The sequence below is a fragment of the Lytechinus pictus genome, unplaced genomic scaffold (genome assembly GCF_037042905.1).
Source record: "Lytechinus pictus isolate F3 Inbred unplaced genomic scaffold, Lp3.0 scaffold_19, whole genome shotgun sequence".
In the NCBI taxonomy this organism is placed as follows: Eukaryota; Metazoa; Echinodermata; class Echinoidea; order Temnopleuroida; family Toxopneustidae; genus Lytechinus; species Lytechinus pictus.
Window position 1 is genome coordinate 15,164,680 of NW_026974140.1, and position 19,649 is coordinate 15,184,328.

Consider the following 19,649-nt stretch of genomic DNA (forward strand, 5'->3'; position numbering starts at 1 on the left):
ATTGCACCGTACGGCACCACGTACGTATCATCACAATTCACGTTTTGGTCTATTACAAACCAAAGTTATGACGTGGACGTAAACACGGCAGCGCTGATTTGATGTTGTTGTGCTCACTCATTACAAGACTAAAAAAGGTTGCGGAAAAGGGTAGATCTATACGTTCTGATCTTAGACTCTTTAGAGGTCAATATATTGTATTGTCGTTTTTGTATCAACGGTGAGTTAGTCTTCACTCGTTGAAGTGTTGTATTTTTCTGTGATGTGTAGTGTTTTCCCAATATTCGTATTAATCTTATGCCTGAAAATCCCCTTACACTACAGTCCCATGTGTTGAAATTTGTGTTTACCCGCACCAGAAGTAAAAGATTAAGGAGGAAGAAGAAGAAGAATAGAGAGAAGGTAGAGGGGGCCAAAAGAACATGTAAAACATGAAAATTGAGAAGAATATGAGGAAGAAGAAGAAAGAGATGGGAATCCCAAGGCTTGAGGCTTGACGGGGAGAAGATCGAAGGAGGAGGTGCATAGCCATAAGAGGAAAATACATAAAATGCGGTGAAGAAGGAGAGGGTCCTTCATCAAACTGTATGTAACCAGGTAAACCAGACTATGGCTACTAAAAACTTTGTGTCTATAAAACTAGCTACAAAATAGCAAGTTTGTATTTATTTTGAAATTACATGATCAAGATGGGTATTATGGGAAAGCAGGTAATTCAGTTATTGAAAGGAAAAGGTGTTTTGAAAAAAAAAATCTACTTACCATATGTTTCTAATATTTTCTTTTGAAATATTTCACAATTTGGTTGTCTTATAACCAGAGCCGAGCTGAGGAAACCACATCATGGCTGATTGTAGTGACAGTGATGCTGAAGTTACATTTGAAAGTGCAGACGAAGGTGAACAGGATGAAATTGTTGAGGAGAAAAAAGATGACAATGATGCTTCCAAACCAGTACCATCTCAGTCACAGGACAATGAAAGTGTTGCAAGTGCTACACAGAAAGAAAGTGAACATAGCTCCAGAACAGAAGTACCTGTTGATGAATCAAGAACTAAAAGTGAAGAAAGCATGGAAGAGCCATATGTGAGCAAACAAGAGAATGGAAAGGATGGTGAAGGAATGGAGCATGATGTCAACAAAACTGAAAGTAGAACTGACTTATTGGATGAAACAGGGGGAGGAGATGCAAAGGAAACTGTCAAGACTGATGATGGCAATGAAACAGAGGGAACTCCAGGAAAAGAAAAAGAACAGAAGGAGCCAGAGGGAGAAGAGATCATAAATCGAGGAGCTTCTTCTGGACAAGAGGATACAGAGACCGATGCTAAAGCAGGCAAGGCCCCAGAGAATGCTTCTAGTGCATCAGGTGGCGGTTGGGGATGGGGTGGATGGGGGACATCCCTTCTCTCTTCTGCTGCTGCAACAGTCACCAAGGTCTCTGATAATGTTGGTGAGTTTGATCAGTATTTTTTAATTAATGTTAGATTTGCTTCACTTCTTATTTCTCATTGATGAATGGTAAGAAAATACAAGCTTCTATTTAATGACGGTTCTTGGTGTGCAATTAAATTCATTAAGCTTGAATTCAGGAGAGCTAAAAGATCAGTGATGCTCAGGAGTCCATGTACAATAATTCATTCACAACAATATAATTTCTTGTTCTCTTGAATATGTTACATTTATTGCAATTTTCATTACCATGCAGTTCTAATAGTGTATGTGACAAAACAGCTCTGGGTCAGTTTTGATAATCCGAAGGATGTTGTTATTGAATTTTCTTGACTTAAAGTTTTAACAATCACCCAGAAGCCAAGAGTAGCTCTTCTTTTAATTTAAGATATAAACATCTGAGAAACATGTAGAACCCTGATATTTTTTAAAGTTCCCATTGCTTCTGGTAAAGTGTCATAGATTAAAACAAAAAAATATGCATACAAGGTATTGACTTTATAAACATAATGGATAAAATTTTCAATGCTGCTATGAATAACTTTAGGAAAGGGTCTCACTCAAGTCATGGAGAATGTTGAGACATCATTGGGTGTACCAAAGCCAGAGGAACTCGGAGAGATTGAGAAGGAGGAAGCAAAGAAAATGGCCAAGGAGAAAGAAGAACAATCAGCCAAGCCAGATGAAGGGGACCAAGAAATAAAAGGTATGCTTATATCCCCTAACCTGTGTTTAAAATGACTACTATGTGCTTCTTAACATTTTTCTATGTCACATGTTGTCATTATATATGCCTATTTGAATAAGAGACTTAAAAAAAAAGTTAAGTGAATATCTTGTTTTCATGAGAAGAGGCATTCGTGAAAGCATGAAACTTACTGCAAGAATTTGTAGCCATCTAGATGTTAACTACAGAGTTCACCCCAAGTTTCAAGTGACCTGATGATTCATTCTAATTAATCATATAAAGATATATGTATGGAGATGCCTTGTTGAATGTTATCTATGTTATCTTGCATTTTTATTTCAAAATGAGGTTTGATTGAAATTTATCTTTAAACTACAGGTAACTTTGCCTAATTCTAATCTATTGGACCAAACAAATCTGTTTGACTTAGAAATTTTACTGAGAAGAGGTATATTACATGTTTTGCATAATTTTGTATAAAGTTGCTTCAACGTCTGCAAATATTTAGTTCATGGTCGACTTATGCAAGTTTATCATTACTAGAAGCTCATGATAATGGAGTAGTCATAGTAGACACCAATCTTGTTTCACTGTTCTTTGACTAAAATAGATTAGAATTTTTTGCTTTGGTGGGTAATGCCACTTTTTGCTTGTTGGTCTCCCTACAAGCTGTGCGACTGATCGCAAAACTGGGCAGCATCTGGATCATTTAAACTGTCATTGGTTCCATATCCATAATTCTTGAGTTTGAAGTACCTGTTCTGCAGACATGTAAATGTCTATTATTGGAGATAGCATTTGAATTATTTTCATTTATTTTTGCATTTATTATTATTTTTTTACAGAGGGAGAATGTTCAGAGGATAAGAGAGAAGGAAAAGAGGAAGACGTGAACGAAGGTGCTGGTATTGGTAGTTTCTTCTCTTCAGGTGCATCAGTCTTCACCAGTGCCATGGGCAAGACGGTAAGATATCATGATGAAATATTGTTTATGTGTCAATCTAACAAGGTACTGTTTTCAAGGCACTATAGGATACCCTGACATACCCAGCTGACCAGTGAGTGAGTGCTCAAGGCGTTAAAAGAATCTATAGATTGTTCAGTTTTATGTGCAGGTCCATATCTATCGTTAATGAAATAAATTAAAGTCTTGGAAGGAATAAGAATTTGGCCGTTTTGGTTCTTGAATATTTTTTTTCAAACTGAATCCATACAGATTGTAGTTCTCATCTCTCTTTCAGTTAAAATGACTGCAGTGTACTCCAGTAGCATAAACTTAAGTATTATGGTAATTGCCATTGAAACCTTGATTCTGATTTACTGTCTTGCCTTCTTAACCAGTTACCTAAGTAAACATAAAAGCATTTCAAATGTGTGAAATGTGAGTTAAAATTGTAGTATTAATGTATTAATAAAAATGATGTGCTTCATATCCCAAACCATGATGATATGATTGACATCTTGAACAGGGTCATTCCATCTGGATTCACCCAGTGGTTGCACCCGACCGTCTCAGAATTTGTTGTAATTTGGTACATATAAAATTCACCATGGCCCACGTACAAAACAAAAAAATAAGTCCAATTGGTTCGTCGGTTCTCGCGCTACGGCCCGCCCTTTTCTCCTTGTTTTGACAAAAATGGGCGTGACCTTCAAATTTCAATGGCCACTGCGTCGTAATGTGTCGACCAATTTTCATGAAACAGGTACCATTTATTAGGAAATTCAGAGAGGAATCCAAAACATGCATCAAATAATGTATTGGAGCGATTTATAAGGTCATGACCTTTGACCTTTACTTTGACCTTGAGTTTGACCCCCGGACAAATAATTTTTTAACTTGATTTTCGGGTATGTTAATAATTTGTATGATATTGACAAAATATGTTAAAACCAATGATGATATTTTATGTCTTCACCTTTTAAAACTCTTCCAAAGATACCATGAAATTTCACTCTAGTCCCACATACTAATATTCATGTTAGTAAAAGTGTTTACCAGTTACATGATTTCTTTCAATCTTAACTTACAGTATGCATGCACATGAAAAGAAATTAAGCTCATCAGTTCACAAATGAAACATTAAACATTTATGCTCATGAATAGGTATCTGTTTAGGCATTTTGATGTTCAGCAATATATATCATATATATATATATATTCTTGTTAGTAAAGTGTTTACTTTTATCATCAAATTGTTGAGTATATGCCTATTTACTAACAAGAATATATATATATATATGTACATATATGACATATATTGCTGAACATCAAATTGCCTAAACAGATACCTATTCATGAGCATAAATGTTTAATGTTTCATTTGTGAACTGATGAGCTTAATTTCTTTTCATGTGCATGCATACTGTAACTTAAGATTGGAAGAAATCATGTAAATGGTTAACACTTTACTAACATGAATATCAGTATGTAGGACTAGAGTGAAATTTCATGGTATCTTTGGAAGAGTTTTAAAAGGTGAAGAAATAAAATATCATCATTGATTTTAACATATTTTGTCAATATCATACTAATAATTAACATACATGAAAATCAAGTTAAAAAATTATTTGTCCGGGGGTCAAACTCAAGGTCAAAGTAAAGGTCAAAGGTCATGACCTTATAAATTGCTCCAATACATTATTTGATGCATGTTTTGGATTCCTCTCTGAATTTCCTAATAAATGGTACCTGTTTCATGAAAATTGGTCAACACGTTACGACGCAGTGGCCATTGAAAGTTGAGGGTCACGCCCATTTTTGTCAAAACAAGGAGAAAAGGGCGGGCCGTAGCGCGAGAACCGACGGACCAATTGGACTAATTTTTTTTGTTTTGTGCGTGGGCCATGGTGAATTTTATGTGTACCAATTTACAACGAATTCCGAGAGGGTCGGGTGCAAAATTGCACATTCATTGGGTGAATTGGCATGGAATGACCCAACATTCAAATTTATATCTATAATATAATGAATTGCTTCCGAACCAAATACCAATCATATAAGAGTCTTAAGAATTCGATCAGTCACAATCTTTGTGTCCTTTTTATGACATCACTGCTATGAATTCATATTAAGCGATTGGTTGACAATGATATACACCCTCCATTAGACACAGTATTGCTCTCCTATTCCTAAATTACAAAATAGTACAGTTTTAGAGGGATCCTTGTTTTCCCTGCGGTGGGGATCCTTGTTCAGTGAAATATGTTTTGAAATATTGTTGACCTGCGAATGAAAAGTAGGCCTCTCGTAATTATGAAAGTTGGCGGGGTACGCATTGTGAAAAGCTCATTTTAATAGATCATACTTATCTTTCTTGACCATAGGTGAGTGGTGGCCTTGATGCCCTTGAGATGATTGGACGTAAGACAATGGACATCCTCCAAGAAGGTGACCCAAGATTAGAGAAGAAAAGAGGAATGATTATTCCAAAAAGAGAGAAAAGTAACCTGTCAGAGGTAAGTCAAATGTATCAAGAACTAATAATAGAATGTGTGATGAAAGATGTAATTGATAGTATTATCTGTTGATTACTGAATTCTCTAATTCACATAGGCTTTGGACAGGGACTGCTTTGTTTCTGGAGGCACTTGGTTTAAAAGGATTATGGTACTCTTTCTCAGTTGTGTTTATGCTGGTGCAAAGAGAAACATTATGTCTTAGAATTATTTAGGTTTAGTTAAAAAAAAACACACCAAGATATTTCCTCTGTTGAGTAAAAATTACTGTTAAAGTATTACATGTCTTGTTATGTCAGTGGATAACTGAAATCCTTGCAGCTGATTGGCTAGTCTACAAATGGAGACCCACATCTGCAGTGTGTGTATCACAGCTGATTCAAGGAGTCTGCATAGCAGACTAGGTCTACTGTGGCTGCAGCCCTTTCAGACTGGTTTGCTAAACCAGCAGCAGTGCGCGAAGCAGTCCGACCTCACAAGCCATTCAGAGGCTGCATAGCAGACTACTGATTGGCTGAGATTAATTTTTGTGAAAATCACTGAAAATTAAACTAAAAGAATCAAGGGGAAATCACTAGCAAGATACTTCATGAAATGGTTCCCTGGAAAAAGAGTTTTAATTGACTGGCTTATATTGTATTGTTCAGAAGACATACTGCCAATAACATCTGTGGAAATCATTGTTTTATACATGTATACATACTAAATCATGTTCATGTTACATGTGTGACTCCAATCCTATTGGACACATTCTGATACCATCAATCATGTATGCTTTCTTGTAGGTTTTAAGACAAGCCAAGAAAGATGCAGAAGAAGAGGCTGCTAGGAGACAGGAGGAAGAAGAACATCAGAAGTACAACTTTAGCTTTCTCTTTGATCAATATCAAGGTTAGTTTCTAATGGTAATCACACCATTTAAGATCTCACTCAATTTGAAGGTTATCTCTTTTTTTTCTCCTGTTTTATAATTGTATTGCTGGTTATTTCCATGATTGTACAAGGTGTGGAAGTGAAGGTTTTTTTTGTGATTTATGTGATGTTTACACTATTCAAGTGAACATGATCATGAATTTTGATCTCCCACAAGCGACTACTTGTGAAAGTCATAAAAAATTAAGCCACCCGCACCCCTAACCACTTTAACAATTCATTATACAGGAAACCAAATTTATACTTGTTATTTTATAAATCCCATTAGATTTGCGTAATTATTGTAGGTGTTGCATTTCAAAGTACTAGATTACTTGGTTTGATTCTTATTTTTCTTGTGGTGTGGAAAAAAGACAGTAACTATTTAAATAGTTGCATTAAAGAACAGTTAGAAAATAAATCTAATGCACCTTTATATAGCTATGAAACTAATAAAATATTTAATGAATGATTTATGTATTAAAGGTTTGTGTTAGATTCTCATGAATATCTTTTTAACATTGTTTCTCAGGTCTAGCTCATCTAGAAGCTCTTGAGATGTTATCCAATCAGAGTGAAACCAAGGTCCAATCATCTATCTCCATAGTAACGGATGATAGGTTAGATGACCTGAAGACTGAACTCTTAGAGGTCAGGGATGCATTCCAGCTAGAGGATCTAGATGCAGTGGATGAAGGTACATCATTGGATGGCTAAGTTCTGTCCCACTTGATCCTGTATTCATTGTTCTGCTTTTGTTTTAGCAAGTTGTACAGTAGTAGTGGTTTGATTCAGAAAATGAGAATAAGGATGGAGATTAGGGTTAGGGTTGTGATGAGTATATACTTTGGTGTTTGTGAATTTCCACAGGAACAATTTGTTGGAGAAAATTTTGGGGAATTATGTCAGGGGATCTTGGAAAAATGTTGAAGAAGACAGGAAGTTGGGTGCAAATAAAGGATATATAATTTCATACTTATATAGAAATGAAAATTGAATACCATCCTGTAGATATCCAAATTCCTGAAAGAATGTTTCATTTATCTCGATATCATTTCTTTCCATATCACAGTGTATTTTCATTTTATTTTTTACTCAGAAACTGCTAGTGATCAGGACTTTGTAAATGTCATCACTGAGCTACTATTCAGTCTAAGCATGGCTGCAACTCCAGACAAGTTACAGAGGGTAGGTGATAATTATTAATTTGTTTTGAGAAGAGTTGATGATTCAATTGTCACTGGTTCAGCAACATATTTCTCAGCTTAAGGGAAGGAAGGGAGAGGGGGAATGACAAGGATACAATATTAGTTGAGATTTCAGCTAGAGATGTCTTGAAAAATTAAGTGACAATTTATTTATTTGTCCTGTAGGTTCAGAAGGAGACAAGAGATTGGTTGACAGCTCATGCATCACAACAAAATGAAGATGGTGATAAAGAGAACAAGAACACGATAGATATCAAGGTAAGTGAGTTTATATTATCTTCTCTGTGATCTCATAATATTTTCTGTTTTACATTGTTCATGTGTACTATAGGGCAATATTTTACCCACTGATGCATCATGCTCTTCTATGAAGTGATGACCCATGTGTTGGCTCAGTTGGCAGAGTGTCTCACAACCGGGAGGTCGGGAGTTCAAACCCCGGCCACGTCAGACCAATAGTTGATTGTATCAGTAGAAGTTAAGTCCTATTGAATGATTCCGCACATTAACTCTTAATTTATGGATATAATTTAATTTCCTTGATTATCATTTTAACATGCTCATGTTTATGATGTGCATACAAATGGTCATTCCTCATTTAATAAAGAAAAAAAAGAATGAACTAAATTATTTTCATACATTTCACACAATTTTTATTCTATTTATCTTTATGCATACCAGCAGCTTATAATTTTTTTTCACTTTAAGAAATCTTGTGTACTTTGAATGTGTTTATTAAAACAGGCTTATATATTTAGTACAAGACTGTCTTTTTCTTTTGTTTTTCTGATCAGGATATTCATGCTAAGGCAATGCAGACCCTTGCAGAGCTTACAGCTAGGACGATTGAACAGTTCCACAAAGTATCAGAACTTATGCTGCTAGGTCAGGAGACAGAACAAGCCAAAGCAAAGAGTCCAGTGGAAAGAGCTACCACATTATCAAAGTATGTTGACATTTGCTGCATGGAAGAGAAGAAATAAATGACAAAACTTAAAAAGGAAAAAATTGACCTTAAGTGATTTCATGAAAATTTTGATGTTGGAGAAGAAATTTTTAAAAAGTTCTTTAAAAAATATCATTTTTATTTTTGGGAAGATCTGTGTGATAGAAATTAGATATATAGGGTATACCCAGATTTTTAACAAAGTATAATTCAACAAATATATAATTTCTGTGTCTTATATATATAACTCAAACTATAAATCATCTTGTTGAAAATATTAGATATATACACACAACAGCTCTTTTGAACTTATGAATTATCTTGTTTTGCCTTTGAAATTAGCTAACATTATGATTTGTAATCATGTCATTGTCATATCTTTTCCACCTTGCTCTTTTTTTATCCTATTCTCTCTCACACTATCCCTGCAGGCTAGCTAGTATTCTGTCTGCGGAGGTCAGCTCTGTTGCGACCAAATTCTGTGAGCTGTTGAGTTCCTTGGGTGATCAGGGCTCAGAGGAAGTCAATACCATCATTACAAACATCTATCTAGAGGTAAATTGATAAACAGTTTTTGAATGATGATATTTGTCCATGAAAGGAATAATGGAAGCCCCCATTCTATAGAAATTTTTTTATTTGGAATGACAAATGTTTAATAAATTAATCATAAAAAGAGCTAGATAATGATTAGTGTGGTCTCTAAAACTGCTGGACTCTGTAATGACTCTTGCGACAGTGAATACATATGCATGTATCTAGAGTGTGTGACATGTAAATGAGGTTTGAAAGTATATGGTAGTTGAAGTTAGACAAATTGAATGGATTTTCCACAATTTATGAGAGTGCAGCATTATTTTTCAAGGGAGTTTCTTTTCATCTTTTCAAATAACAGTGCCTGGCTGAATATTTCTAGGGAATATTTGCCCAAATTAATTAATCCTCAATTGACTCTTGTAGGGTGGTGTTTCATAAATCTATTGTAAGTTAAGCACATCTTTACTCGTAAATGGAAATGTTCTTAGGTACTATACATCTATCTAGGGATATATCATTTAGCACAGGAATAGGTTTCAAGTCATTTATAAACTTGTTTGTAACATTCTGACAGCTTCATGGAACCGTCCCATGGCCCTTTACCGGGTTTATGACTAAATCTCACTCAATTTACAAATTCATTCCGCCAGGCTTCTAACAGCACGTCATACATCCAGGATGCATTCCAGCTTCTCCTACCAATCCTACAAGACATTGTGGTGATGACAAAGAACTCAGAAGATGAGATGACATAGTGTACATAGTCTACACCAAACTTTCTTATATAAGTTCAATTCAAAGAGACAACACCCACACAAACAGACTGAAATATTATGACTGTTATCCCTCTATGAAGAACAGTGTGGACAAATATTTGGCAGTCAAACCTGTTTCTTTGCCACGAATAGCCAGGGAATATATGATGAAGTCATTCTTTTGTGTGGAGGGCACACAGTCTTCTTATGGTTTTAATTCAAAGGAAGAACTTAGGAATAGACTGCAATGTCACAACTGTTATCCCTTGATTAAGATCAGTATGGAAAATACTTGGCTTAGATGCCAGGGTATCTATGATGAAGTCCATATTGTGTGTAGCAGCATGTTCTCTGTTCCATTCAGTGGAATGTTATCAGTGCATAGGTAGTACGATCAAGACATTGCTTTTAGCTGCATACGAGATTGTCTCAAGATAATTTCACAATCTACAACTCTGATATTTACCTGTAAGTCATGTCCCCAATGCTTCCTGAATATTTGAGTCACTGAACTTGCCAAGTTACCTCTCGGTGAACTTGACTCTTATTCCTTAGTCATCATTGATGAGATTGTCATATATGCTAATGTTTTTATGAGTTTTATGTATGGGGTCTGTTCCCACTTCTTTAGATATTTGGGGAGATATTGTATTTTAAGACATTGAAATGAGTGAAATGGTTAATTAAATATTTATGTGAAACATATGAAGTAAAATCTATATATTCATCAAAATGCTGAAGGAGTATGACTTTCTTAGTGAAATATGTGCTATTATAATAAATGAAGGCAATATTGTTAAAAAAGTAAATGTTTTTGTTCCGGTTCATGTAATTGTCACCTTCATAATCATCCTGCCATCCTTGTCACTAATATTTCATCAACATCATCATCACCATCATCAACAACATCATCAACATCATCATCACCATTTCATCATCATATCATCATCTTAGCTACTGTGATAATGATTTTCATTCATTTCCGATTCAATCCTTGTTTATTTATGAAAGCATTTGATCTTAAAGTAGCTCCTTTTGTGTTAACATTGACATTTCCAATAGTGTATTGTTGTATCTGAGATGTACAACATTTTATTCTTCTTTTATCTCTGTTAATATTTTCCTTATGCTTGAACAATTTTTCCGTTCAATTTCCATTAGAAATATTTTTTCCATGTTTCTCTATTAGTCTAGATTTCTATTACATTTGAATATTCTAAAACTATATTAAAAATTTAATTGATAAAGAAAATATATAAAGCTGTACCTCTATGATATAGTAATTTTCAATTATCCATTATTTCATTGCCATCTAAAAATTCTACCCTCAATTATATGTAAATGTTAACTCAGTGTATTGATTGTAGATATCATTGTAGTCATTAAAGGAGAATGAAACCTTTGGAAGAAGATAGCTTGTGTGAAAACAGAACAATCTAAGAAACAGATCAACGAAAGTTTGAGAAAAATCGGTCAAATAATGAGAAAGTTATGAGCATTTGAATATTGCGATCACTAATGCTATGGAGATCCTCACATTGGCAATGCGACAAATATGTGTGATGTCACTTGTGAACAACTCTCTTCATTACTTTAGTATATATTTCACTTAAACTGCCTCTTTTATCACATCTATTGGTAGATCATGTGTTCTTTCTATAGGAGGACATGTAATACAGATTTTCAAAGAATACATCATGGATAAAGAGTTTGTATCACCATAAGAAAAAGCAATAAGAGACATTTTTGGGGTATTTTTTAGTCCATCAAAGGAAAAGTTGTTCACATGTGACATCACACATCCTTTTCGCATTGCCAATGGGAGGATCTCCATAGCATTAGTGATTGCAATATTCAAATGCTCATAACTTTCTCATTATTTGTCCGATTTTTCTCAAACTTTCTTTGTTCTTATTCTTTGAATTTTCTGTTTCGACAGAAGCCTACTTGTTCCAAAGGTTTCATTTCCCTTTAAGTACAGGTAGTATTTTTTTAAATCCCTTTGTAGTGCTAATACAACTATTAGGATTATGTGGAATATTTAAGATTTTTTTCAGTATGTTATTTACGATCAATATTATGTATGAATTGTTTCAATACATTTAGGGACAGGGAATGTCATGGCAGCGCATGAGTTGCATAGATTTAGGCCGATCATGTGGCTTCGGAGGATGAATCTTTAATTCACTTCTACATTGATTATAGGATTTTGTGGGGCTACCATGGGTAATATGTATTGCATGTGTATTCAATGTGGCAGTATCCTATGTGAAGCAAAGCTCTCTGTACGTAATAATCATGATTAAAACAAGCTCCAGTATACTTTTGGTAAAGATTTAATAATCCATCATTTTGGACTCTTCATCTTATGAAACATTCATCATCTTCACAAAAAAAGTAGTTCTCTTTGCACTGTTATAGGCTTATCTTTGAAATTTTGAAATTAGTTGATTCCTACATTTACCAAAACTATACTGAAGCTTTAAATGCACAAAAGCGAGATAATATCATTAATTCAATTTTAATACACATTATTTATTATTCATTCTCTTGTAATTATCTTCAAAGGCATTATGTAACACATCCAATCAGCCTATTGAAAATACTTGTTAAGCAAATGAAATGTTTACAAAATATAGTCTTCACTTGAAATGTATCATGATTAATGCAGCAAAATTAACAGTATTTATGCGATCTGCAAAAATCACCTAAAATGTAAAATTTCAATTATGCTATTTTAGAAAACCAAGAAGCACAGCACTATCCTATAATGCTTGAATGTTTTCATTTGTGGTCTCTACCCATTATATTTTTATGCTATTACAATTTATTTGACATTCTCAATTACAAAAAAATAAATGTTATGACATAGAGTACATTCCTTTTTGTATCTTTCTTTTAGTGACATTGATTAGAAATGCTTTAGCACTGCCTAGATTTGTAATTCAATAAACAAGTAGAGTTGAATTTATCATCTGTAAGTGAAGTTTTATCCATCTTGTAAAAAGGAATTTTTCAGCATTCAAGTCCCTTAGTAGTATGAACAATTTTATTTGAAGGTCAACTTTGCCTTTTGGCAAAGCTCCACTGTGTGTTTTTAAAACATTACACTGCAATTAACAGCTGACAAAGGCAACATAGTTACTCACAAGCTGTCAATGCTGTTCATAGCCCATGAGTGTAGTCTTTCCACAGCAGACCATATACAGAGGGAGACCTTGTCAAAAGGCTTAGTCCCATTACGCTGATTGTCACATGATCAAGTTTATACAGAAGAACTGTACAAAACGGTGATGTTTATTCACATACTATACACGTTCCTGTTAACATGGACATGTATGTAAATCACTGTTTAAGGTTGTAGCTCTTTACTGAAGAAAGAAACATAATTATTTGTATATGAATGCTTTGTTCTTGCCTATTTATTTTTGTGTGATGACAAAAGGTAAAGACCACATGTATCCTACTTTCGTATTGTACAAAATTGTCAAAAACTCCATTAAGTCGGGACCTTATTTTGGCTATCAATTACACATTTTGTAAATGGAAGATTATCAAACTCAATTTGTTGTGTTGGTGAAAGAATGCCCTTAGCGAAACATTTCCGCACACCCAATTGGAGCAGAAACCGTGAATGCGATTCGCGAAAGTGTGGTGTTAAGAGCATTCTTGCACTGACACAAATTATATTTCAGAAAAATATGAAAGAATACATTTCATCTCTGATGAGGGATAACTTCTTCCATAATCTCTTGACCAGATGATTTCTTTTGGTTTCTTTCAAGGCATATTAGATTCAATGTATAAAGCAATTCAAAGACTGACTATAAAAATGGCAGAGGACCTTACTGAGTTAAATATCTAACTTGAAATTAACAAATTATAAGACAGTTATACAATCTACTATAGGCAACAACCAGAGCTTTTAAATTTTAACATTATGATTGGTATTCTTATAACGTAGAGTCAGTTTACCTCGGATTAACCATATTTCTTACGCAGTGGCAGTTGCCAATTCATTTACTAAGAACAGACTATTAAATTCATGCAGCCACAAGTGTAAAAGAAATATTTCACAATGGAATGATAGTGAATACATGTTAAAGGTTATTCTTTGCTCCATTTTGTCTGTCCTGAAGAGTGAATAAGGAAGACGAAACCTAACATTCCATAAAAGTGTATTTATAAACTTTATGTTTAGTCTGTTTCTGTTATGGTCAACTCCTGTAGGAACTTGGCAGGACAGCCTTCTGCTTGTATAATGCCATGCTCGTATAACCAATTACAATTTTAGTCAGGACTAAAATCCAGGATGTATTATAAGAATACCACAATATGAAAGCAAAACTCTGTTAACAAACCTTTATAAGGATTCACACCACCTGAAATGAATATTATGAATTATTTGACTAATATGCCTTGTAGAAGACTTGTTCTTACAAGTTAGCATAGCCTCAAAGTTCTTCCCAGCGAATGACCCATTAAATTAAGTGTGGATCCCCATCAAGTTTTGAGATGTTTCAGAGCTAATGATCAATAAATTTATGCTTCTTAACAATATGAACATCTGTATAGTCTTAACAAGGTCAGTATAAACTGGGTTATTGATGTATCATAAATATTTACCTTGTTAAGTCAGGGTTTTTATACTAGTTAATAATAATAATAGCTGGATTTATATAGCGCTTTTTGCCTGAGGACACAAAGCGCATGCTATTATTTCCGACTTTAGCTCAAGCTACCTTCACCGGCGCTCACCTGAGTCAAGTGCAGCACAGTGTGGATAAATTTCTTGCTGAAGGAAAACACGCCATGGCTAGGATTCAGACCTACGACCCTCTGTTTGAAAGACGAGAGTCAGAACCACTAGACCACGACCAGTTATGAGGATTAAATCAACAATAGATGTCCAGAATTAGGATCAGGATTTTAACTAATATCAGAAACATATCTAAGATCTTTAGGAAAAGTATTTGCAGCATCGTTTAGCAGGAATCCCTCTCAGCTTTTTTCTGCATTCCAAGTGTTGTTTGTGCTAATATTGAAGGATGAGCAAAGAAAAGATGCTGCAAAGGATTCCTGCAGGAAAGACACAGCTGTGACTTTATTAAGGTGCTTTAACACGTACATGTAAACCATATAAGTAAGTATCGTCATTCCATTGTACGAAAAACCCAAAAAAGTTGATATGAGTCCAGATAGATGGATATTTGTGTCTGAAGCTCTCTTTGTAAATATGATATCAGGTGGTGGTCAACTTTGGTCGTCATGGTTTCTAATTCGGTTACTGGATTACAATACCAGCGTGTGCTCTTCCGCGTCCTAAGAGGGGGTTTCTGAAGTTGTAAAGGCTTTCCTGTTGTGGTCGATCCAAATGAGTTAAAATATCAGCGTGTGCTCTTCCGCGTCTTAAGAGGGGGTTTCTGAAGTTGTAAAGGCTTTCCTGTTGTGGTCGAGCCAAATGAGTTACAATATCAGCGTGTGCTCTTCCGCGTCTTAAGAGGGGGTTTTTGAAGTTGTAAAGGCTTTCCTGTTGTGGTTGATCCAAATGAGGTACCTGCTATGCAAACAGAAAATATAAAGTAGGAGAAATATAACTTTGATTAATCTTTCTATGCATACACAATTACAACTATATGAGAAGAGCAAGAACAGAAAGGTTGAAAGATTCTAAAAAATCTGCAAATAGAATGTACTCCATAAATGACCTTTCCGCAAATCATGGAGGGGGGGGGGAGTAGATTTATGATCCTGCTGTCTGGCTTGTTTGAGATTCATTAGAAATTGAATTCTTAGGATTCATTTCATGATTCCTAAGACAAGTAAATGAACAAACCTGCAAAAAAATAAATTGACAATACTAGTTTTTCCTCATAAGATTTTGGTGTCACTGACTACTAAATAATTTTTAGTCTTGTGAGTATTCTATGCTATCAATAGGGATATCTGCAGTCCCTGTTTCAATTGTTGTACATTGTACATATTGTGAACAAATGGATACATATTCACACAACTGTCAGCACCAGGTATGAAAATCTATTAAAACGTACATACTCCTCCCGCAGAGTAAACATTTATATGCATAATTTAAAGTTTTGAGTGAAGGTTGATACAGACTTTTAATTTCATGAAGTAATGGTATAGAGACAAGAGAAGACTATATAGTTGAAGCAATTCATATTCATGGTCTACACTATACCATCAAATCCCCATCATCAAAAAGAGGAATATAGCATTAATAATAGAGTTAGTTAATTATCAGAGGCTGGTTTTCCCAAATTCATGCATGTAAAATACATAGCCATGCATGTTTATGTGGAATCATCCATTACAATCCCTATATATTTTGGTTAAACACAAATTAGAGAAAAATATAAAAGATTAAGTGCCAATTTACAGCTGTCCTTACATAACCAGAAGAAAACATGTACATGATCAATTGAAAGTCCGGAAAGAGGTGTGTTAAACAGAATTATTTTACATCTATACATTATTAATGTTCACTACCCATGAACTGTCATGTAAAAAAATATTAACGATCCAAACTTCCAAAGTGAAATTTGTTACAAGAAATATTTATCAACTATTAACTAAACATCAAATTACTATCAAGAACATCAAGGGGAGTGTTCAGACTGAAAACCAGGGCTGTACATGACATGAACTGTATTATAATCCAGGGGAAAAGATATGAAGTTTGATTTTGAAGATAAACACTACAATACATTTACATTTTAAATCATGAGTACAAAGAAACCAGCAACTAGAGAGGAAATACAACCATTGTACAATCATACCCACATCAACTAGTCATATATTATAATGAACACAAGAATCAAAGGAATAATTCTATATATAAATCTTATCAATTACATCTTATCAATTACATCTTGTGAAAAGTCTTTGACTTGGAACTATCTGCTGATGCCTGTCTTTTATATATAGAGTCATGTTTTTTCATGCCGTTCATAAGTTAGGTTTATTTCCAATTGGTTTAATGACAATTCGTCCCAATTACCAACACATCTACTATAATTTGGTCTACCATCAGTTTGTCCACTATCCACATGGTCTAATTGCCTTTTCGTCCAGTTGGTCCAATAGCCATTTAGTCCATTTATCATAATCATTTGGTCATTTATCATTTCTTCACAAAAGAAAACATTCATATGATAATAAAATACTTTGTCCATTGACCAAAAATGACCTTTGACCATGATCATGTGATCTACGATGTGTGCAAAACAAACACTTGATTACCCTAATGTCTATGTTTCATGAACTAGATCTATAAACTTCCTAAGTTATGATGCAAATTCAATACCCCCAACATGACCAAAGTTCATTGACCATAAATAACCTTTGACCTTAATCATGTGACCTGAAACTTGCACAGGATGTTCAGTGATACTTGATTACGCTTATGTCCAAGTTTTATGAACTAGCTCCATAAAACTCTAAAGTTACGATGGAAATTCAACAAATGCCTCAACATGCCCAAAGTTCATTGACCCTAAATGACCTTTGAACTTGGTCATGTGACCTAAAACCATGGAAGGATGTTCAGTAATACTTGATTACCCTTAGGTCCAAGTTTCATGAACTAGGTCCATATACTTTCTAAGTTATGATGTCATTTCAAAAACTTAACCTTAGGTTAAGATTTGATGTTGATGCCGCCGCCGTCGGAAAAGCGGTGCCTATAGTCCAACTCTGCTATGCAGGCGAGACAAAAATGGGTATTAGACCAACTAGTTACAGGACGAAATAGTGATTAGACAAAGTGATTATTGGACCAAATAGCTGTTAGACAAAATGTTGACGGACAGAATGGCATAAGACTTGATGAAAGTAGACCATGTGATGAGTGGACAAGTTGGCAATAGACAATTGGCAGTTCACCGTTACACATGACCTAATCCATGACTGGTGACCATTTCTTGGATGCTAAATCAGATTATTTTGTTTTCCATTAGCTAGTCAAAACTGCAATCTTTGTTGATTAAAATGGTAATCATTAACAAGCATCCGAGAGGAAATTCAATATTTAAAGATTGGTTTATTGGAAATGAATTACTATTAAAACAGTTTATTTGGGGGTACCTTAAGGTCACCGCACACCTTATGACCCGACTGGTCAGTGACTGAGTGAAGGGAAATATGATGTCACAGCTCTTGTCAGCTTGGGAGTTGCAGACCGGTCATAGACAGATCGCAAGGAAAATCGTAAGGATTTGACATATTGAATCCTTACAACTGGATTGGAAGCTCAATCCAACTTCTAGCAAATCAGGCTGCAGATTTGCACTTAAATATCGACGTGTACATGATATGCAATTCGCATACGCAGTAGTAAGTGTCATTTTCTCAGTTGCTATGGCAAAAAGCACATGCGTGAGTCGCAGACAGAAGGGTCGTCGGATCGCAAGGTGTGCGGTGTCGAGGCTTATGACACTACCTTGCGATTCATGTCCCCTCACTCAGTTGCAGACCAGTCGTAGACCAGTTGGGTCGTAAGGTGTGCGGTGGCCTTTATAATTATATGGTTTATTTTTCACAACTCACAAGGATCACCATTCATGCACAAAAATTTCTGAACAGATTTTTGAAACATTCCCCCAGCACAGATATCAAACCTATACTCTATACACTGACTAACAACAAGGGACAACATTAAAGAACATTTCAAATGAAATAAAAATCTACTTCCAAAACCAGTATTCCACCACTCCACAAACCAAAAAGAAGACAATCACATACAGGGTGTTTGGAAAATCAGGGGGCGTTTAACAAAAAGTGAACTATGACTTAGAGTCGCACTTAAATGTCTACTTGCGTTCCAAATACATGTCAAAGGCATCACATTGGTCAAATCATGATATTATAATAGCGTGCTACTGTGTATTAATCAATAAAGATTGCACGTTAAATGATCATGTGCGGATCAGCACAAAGCATAACTTTAAGTATTAACTCTTTGTGAAACACTCCCAAGATATCTTACAGAACTCAAAAAAAAAAAAGAGCCAATAATCACGAAGAGAGGAGACAATAATAACCATAGCCTGCATCAATAAGCCCAACAAATGAACATCTACTGTCCCATAAAAACAAGGTCTACACAGGGTGTACATAAGATCTCTTATCACAATTATGCCATGTAAGCCTTTATCAATTACAGCAAAAGAAACTCATGTTATTGTTCTCAACATACATTATATCTATTCATAACATCATGTGGCCAAATAACATCAATTTTTGCTAAAAATAAACACTCTCAATGAATTCACTAAAAACGAACATGTACAAGTTATAGTGTAGTACATTGAGTGAACATTACATGTACATGAAAGCAAATAATGGATAATTATATATGATAGACATGATAATGAATCTATGGATTGCTGTTAAAACTCAATAATTATTAAATCATAAATTCATAATAATACTGCCCATCATTAAAAAAAATATCACAGGTTGAAATGTTGACTATGGTCACAGTAATAATTATGATTACTAGTAATTTTCAATTTAATAAAATCATTTGAGCATTAACATTATTTCTCCTACAAATATTTTTAATAGCAAATAAGAATTGATAGAACACAATTTTGTCATTTGATTTCATAATGAGAAGATGGAAAATAAATAGAAAAAGCTTCAGAAGATGAAATATTTCTGTCCATGATTAC

The 19,649-nt window shown here is 34.5% G+C and overlaps 2 protein-coding genes across 5 annotated transcripts in view; one reads left to right on the plus strand and one right to left on the minus strand.

The window, feature by feature from the left end:
• LOC129260827 (protein FAM114A2-like) lies at nt 1-13,361 on the plus strand. Of its 4 annotated transcripts, none has more exons than XM_054898814.2 (12): nt 1-220; nt 821-1,453; nt 2,000-2,158; nt 2,986-3,104; nt 5,468-5,599; nt 6,385-6,490; nt 7,044-7,208; nt 7,611-7,699; nt 7,885-7,977; nt 8,514-8,665; nt 9,097-9,220; nt 9,853-13,361. In XM_054898814.2, exons 2-12 carry the CDS (start codon nt 844-846, stop codon nt 9,955-9,957), a joined length of 1,854 nt encoding a protein of 617 aa, XP_054754789.2. In that variant the 5' UTR covers nt 1-220; nt 821-843; the 3' UTR covers nt 9,958-13,361. The 4 variants fall into 4 exon arrangements, with proteins under 4 accessions (XP_054754789.2, XP_054754788.2, XP_063970569.1 ...); XM_054898813.2 differs by having other exon boundaries at nt 40-186; XM_064114499.1 differs by having other exon boundaries at nt 54-150; nt 9,853-12,833.
• LOC129260826 (nucleoporin p58/p45-like) overlaps nt 12,472-19,649 on the minus strand; it is a 19,659-nt gene continuing 12,481 nt past the window's right edge. Inside the window, exon 12 of the mRNA XM_064114599.1 lies at nt 12,472-15,517. Within this exon, the coding sequence (XP_063970669.1) occupies nt 15,432-15,517 (86 nt within the window). The 3' untranslated portion in view covers nt 12,472-15,431. The remainder of the gene's footprint in view (nt 15,518-19,649) is intronic.

Excerpts from the sequence above, each read along its gene's own strand:
- LOC129260827 (XM_054898814.2), top strand. The coding sequence starts at position 844 with ATGGCTGATTGTAGTGACAGTGATGCTGAAGTTACATTTGAAAGTGCA. Across the intron at positions 2,159-2,985 it reads AGGGGACCAAGAAATAAAAG|AGGGAGAATGTTCAGAGGAT; the intron begins GTATGCTTATAT and ends ATTTTTTTACAG. Across the intron at positions 7,978-8,513 it reads AGAACACGATAGATATCAAG|GATATTCATGCTAAGGCAAT; the intron begins GTAAGTGAGTTT and ends TTTTCTGATCAG.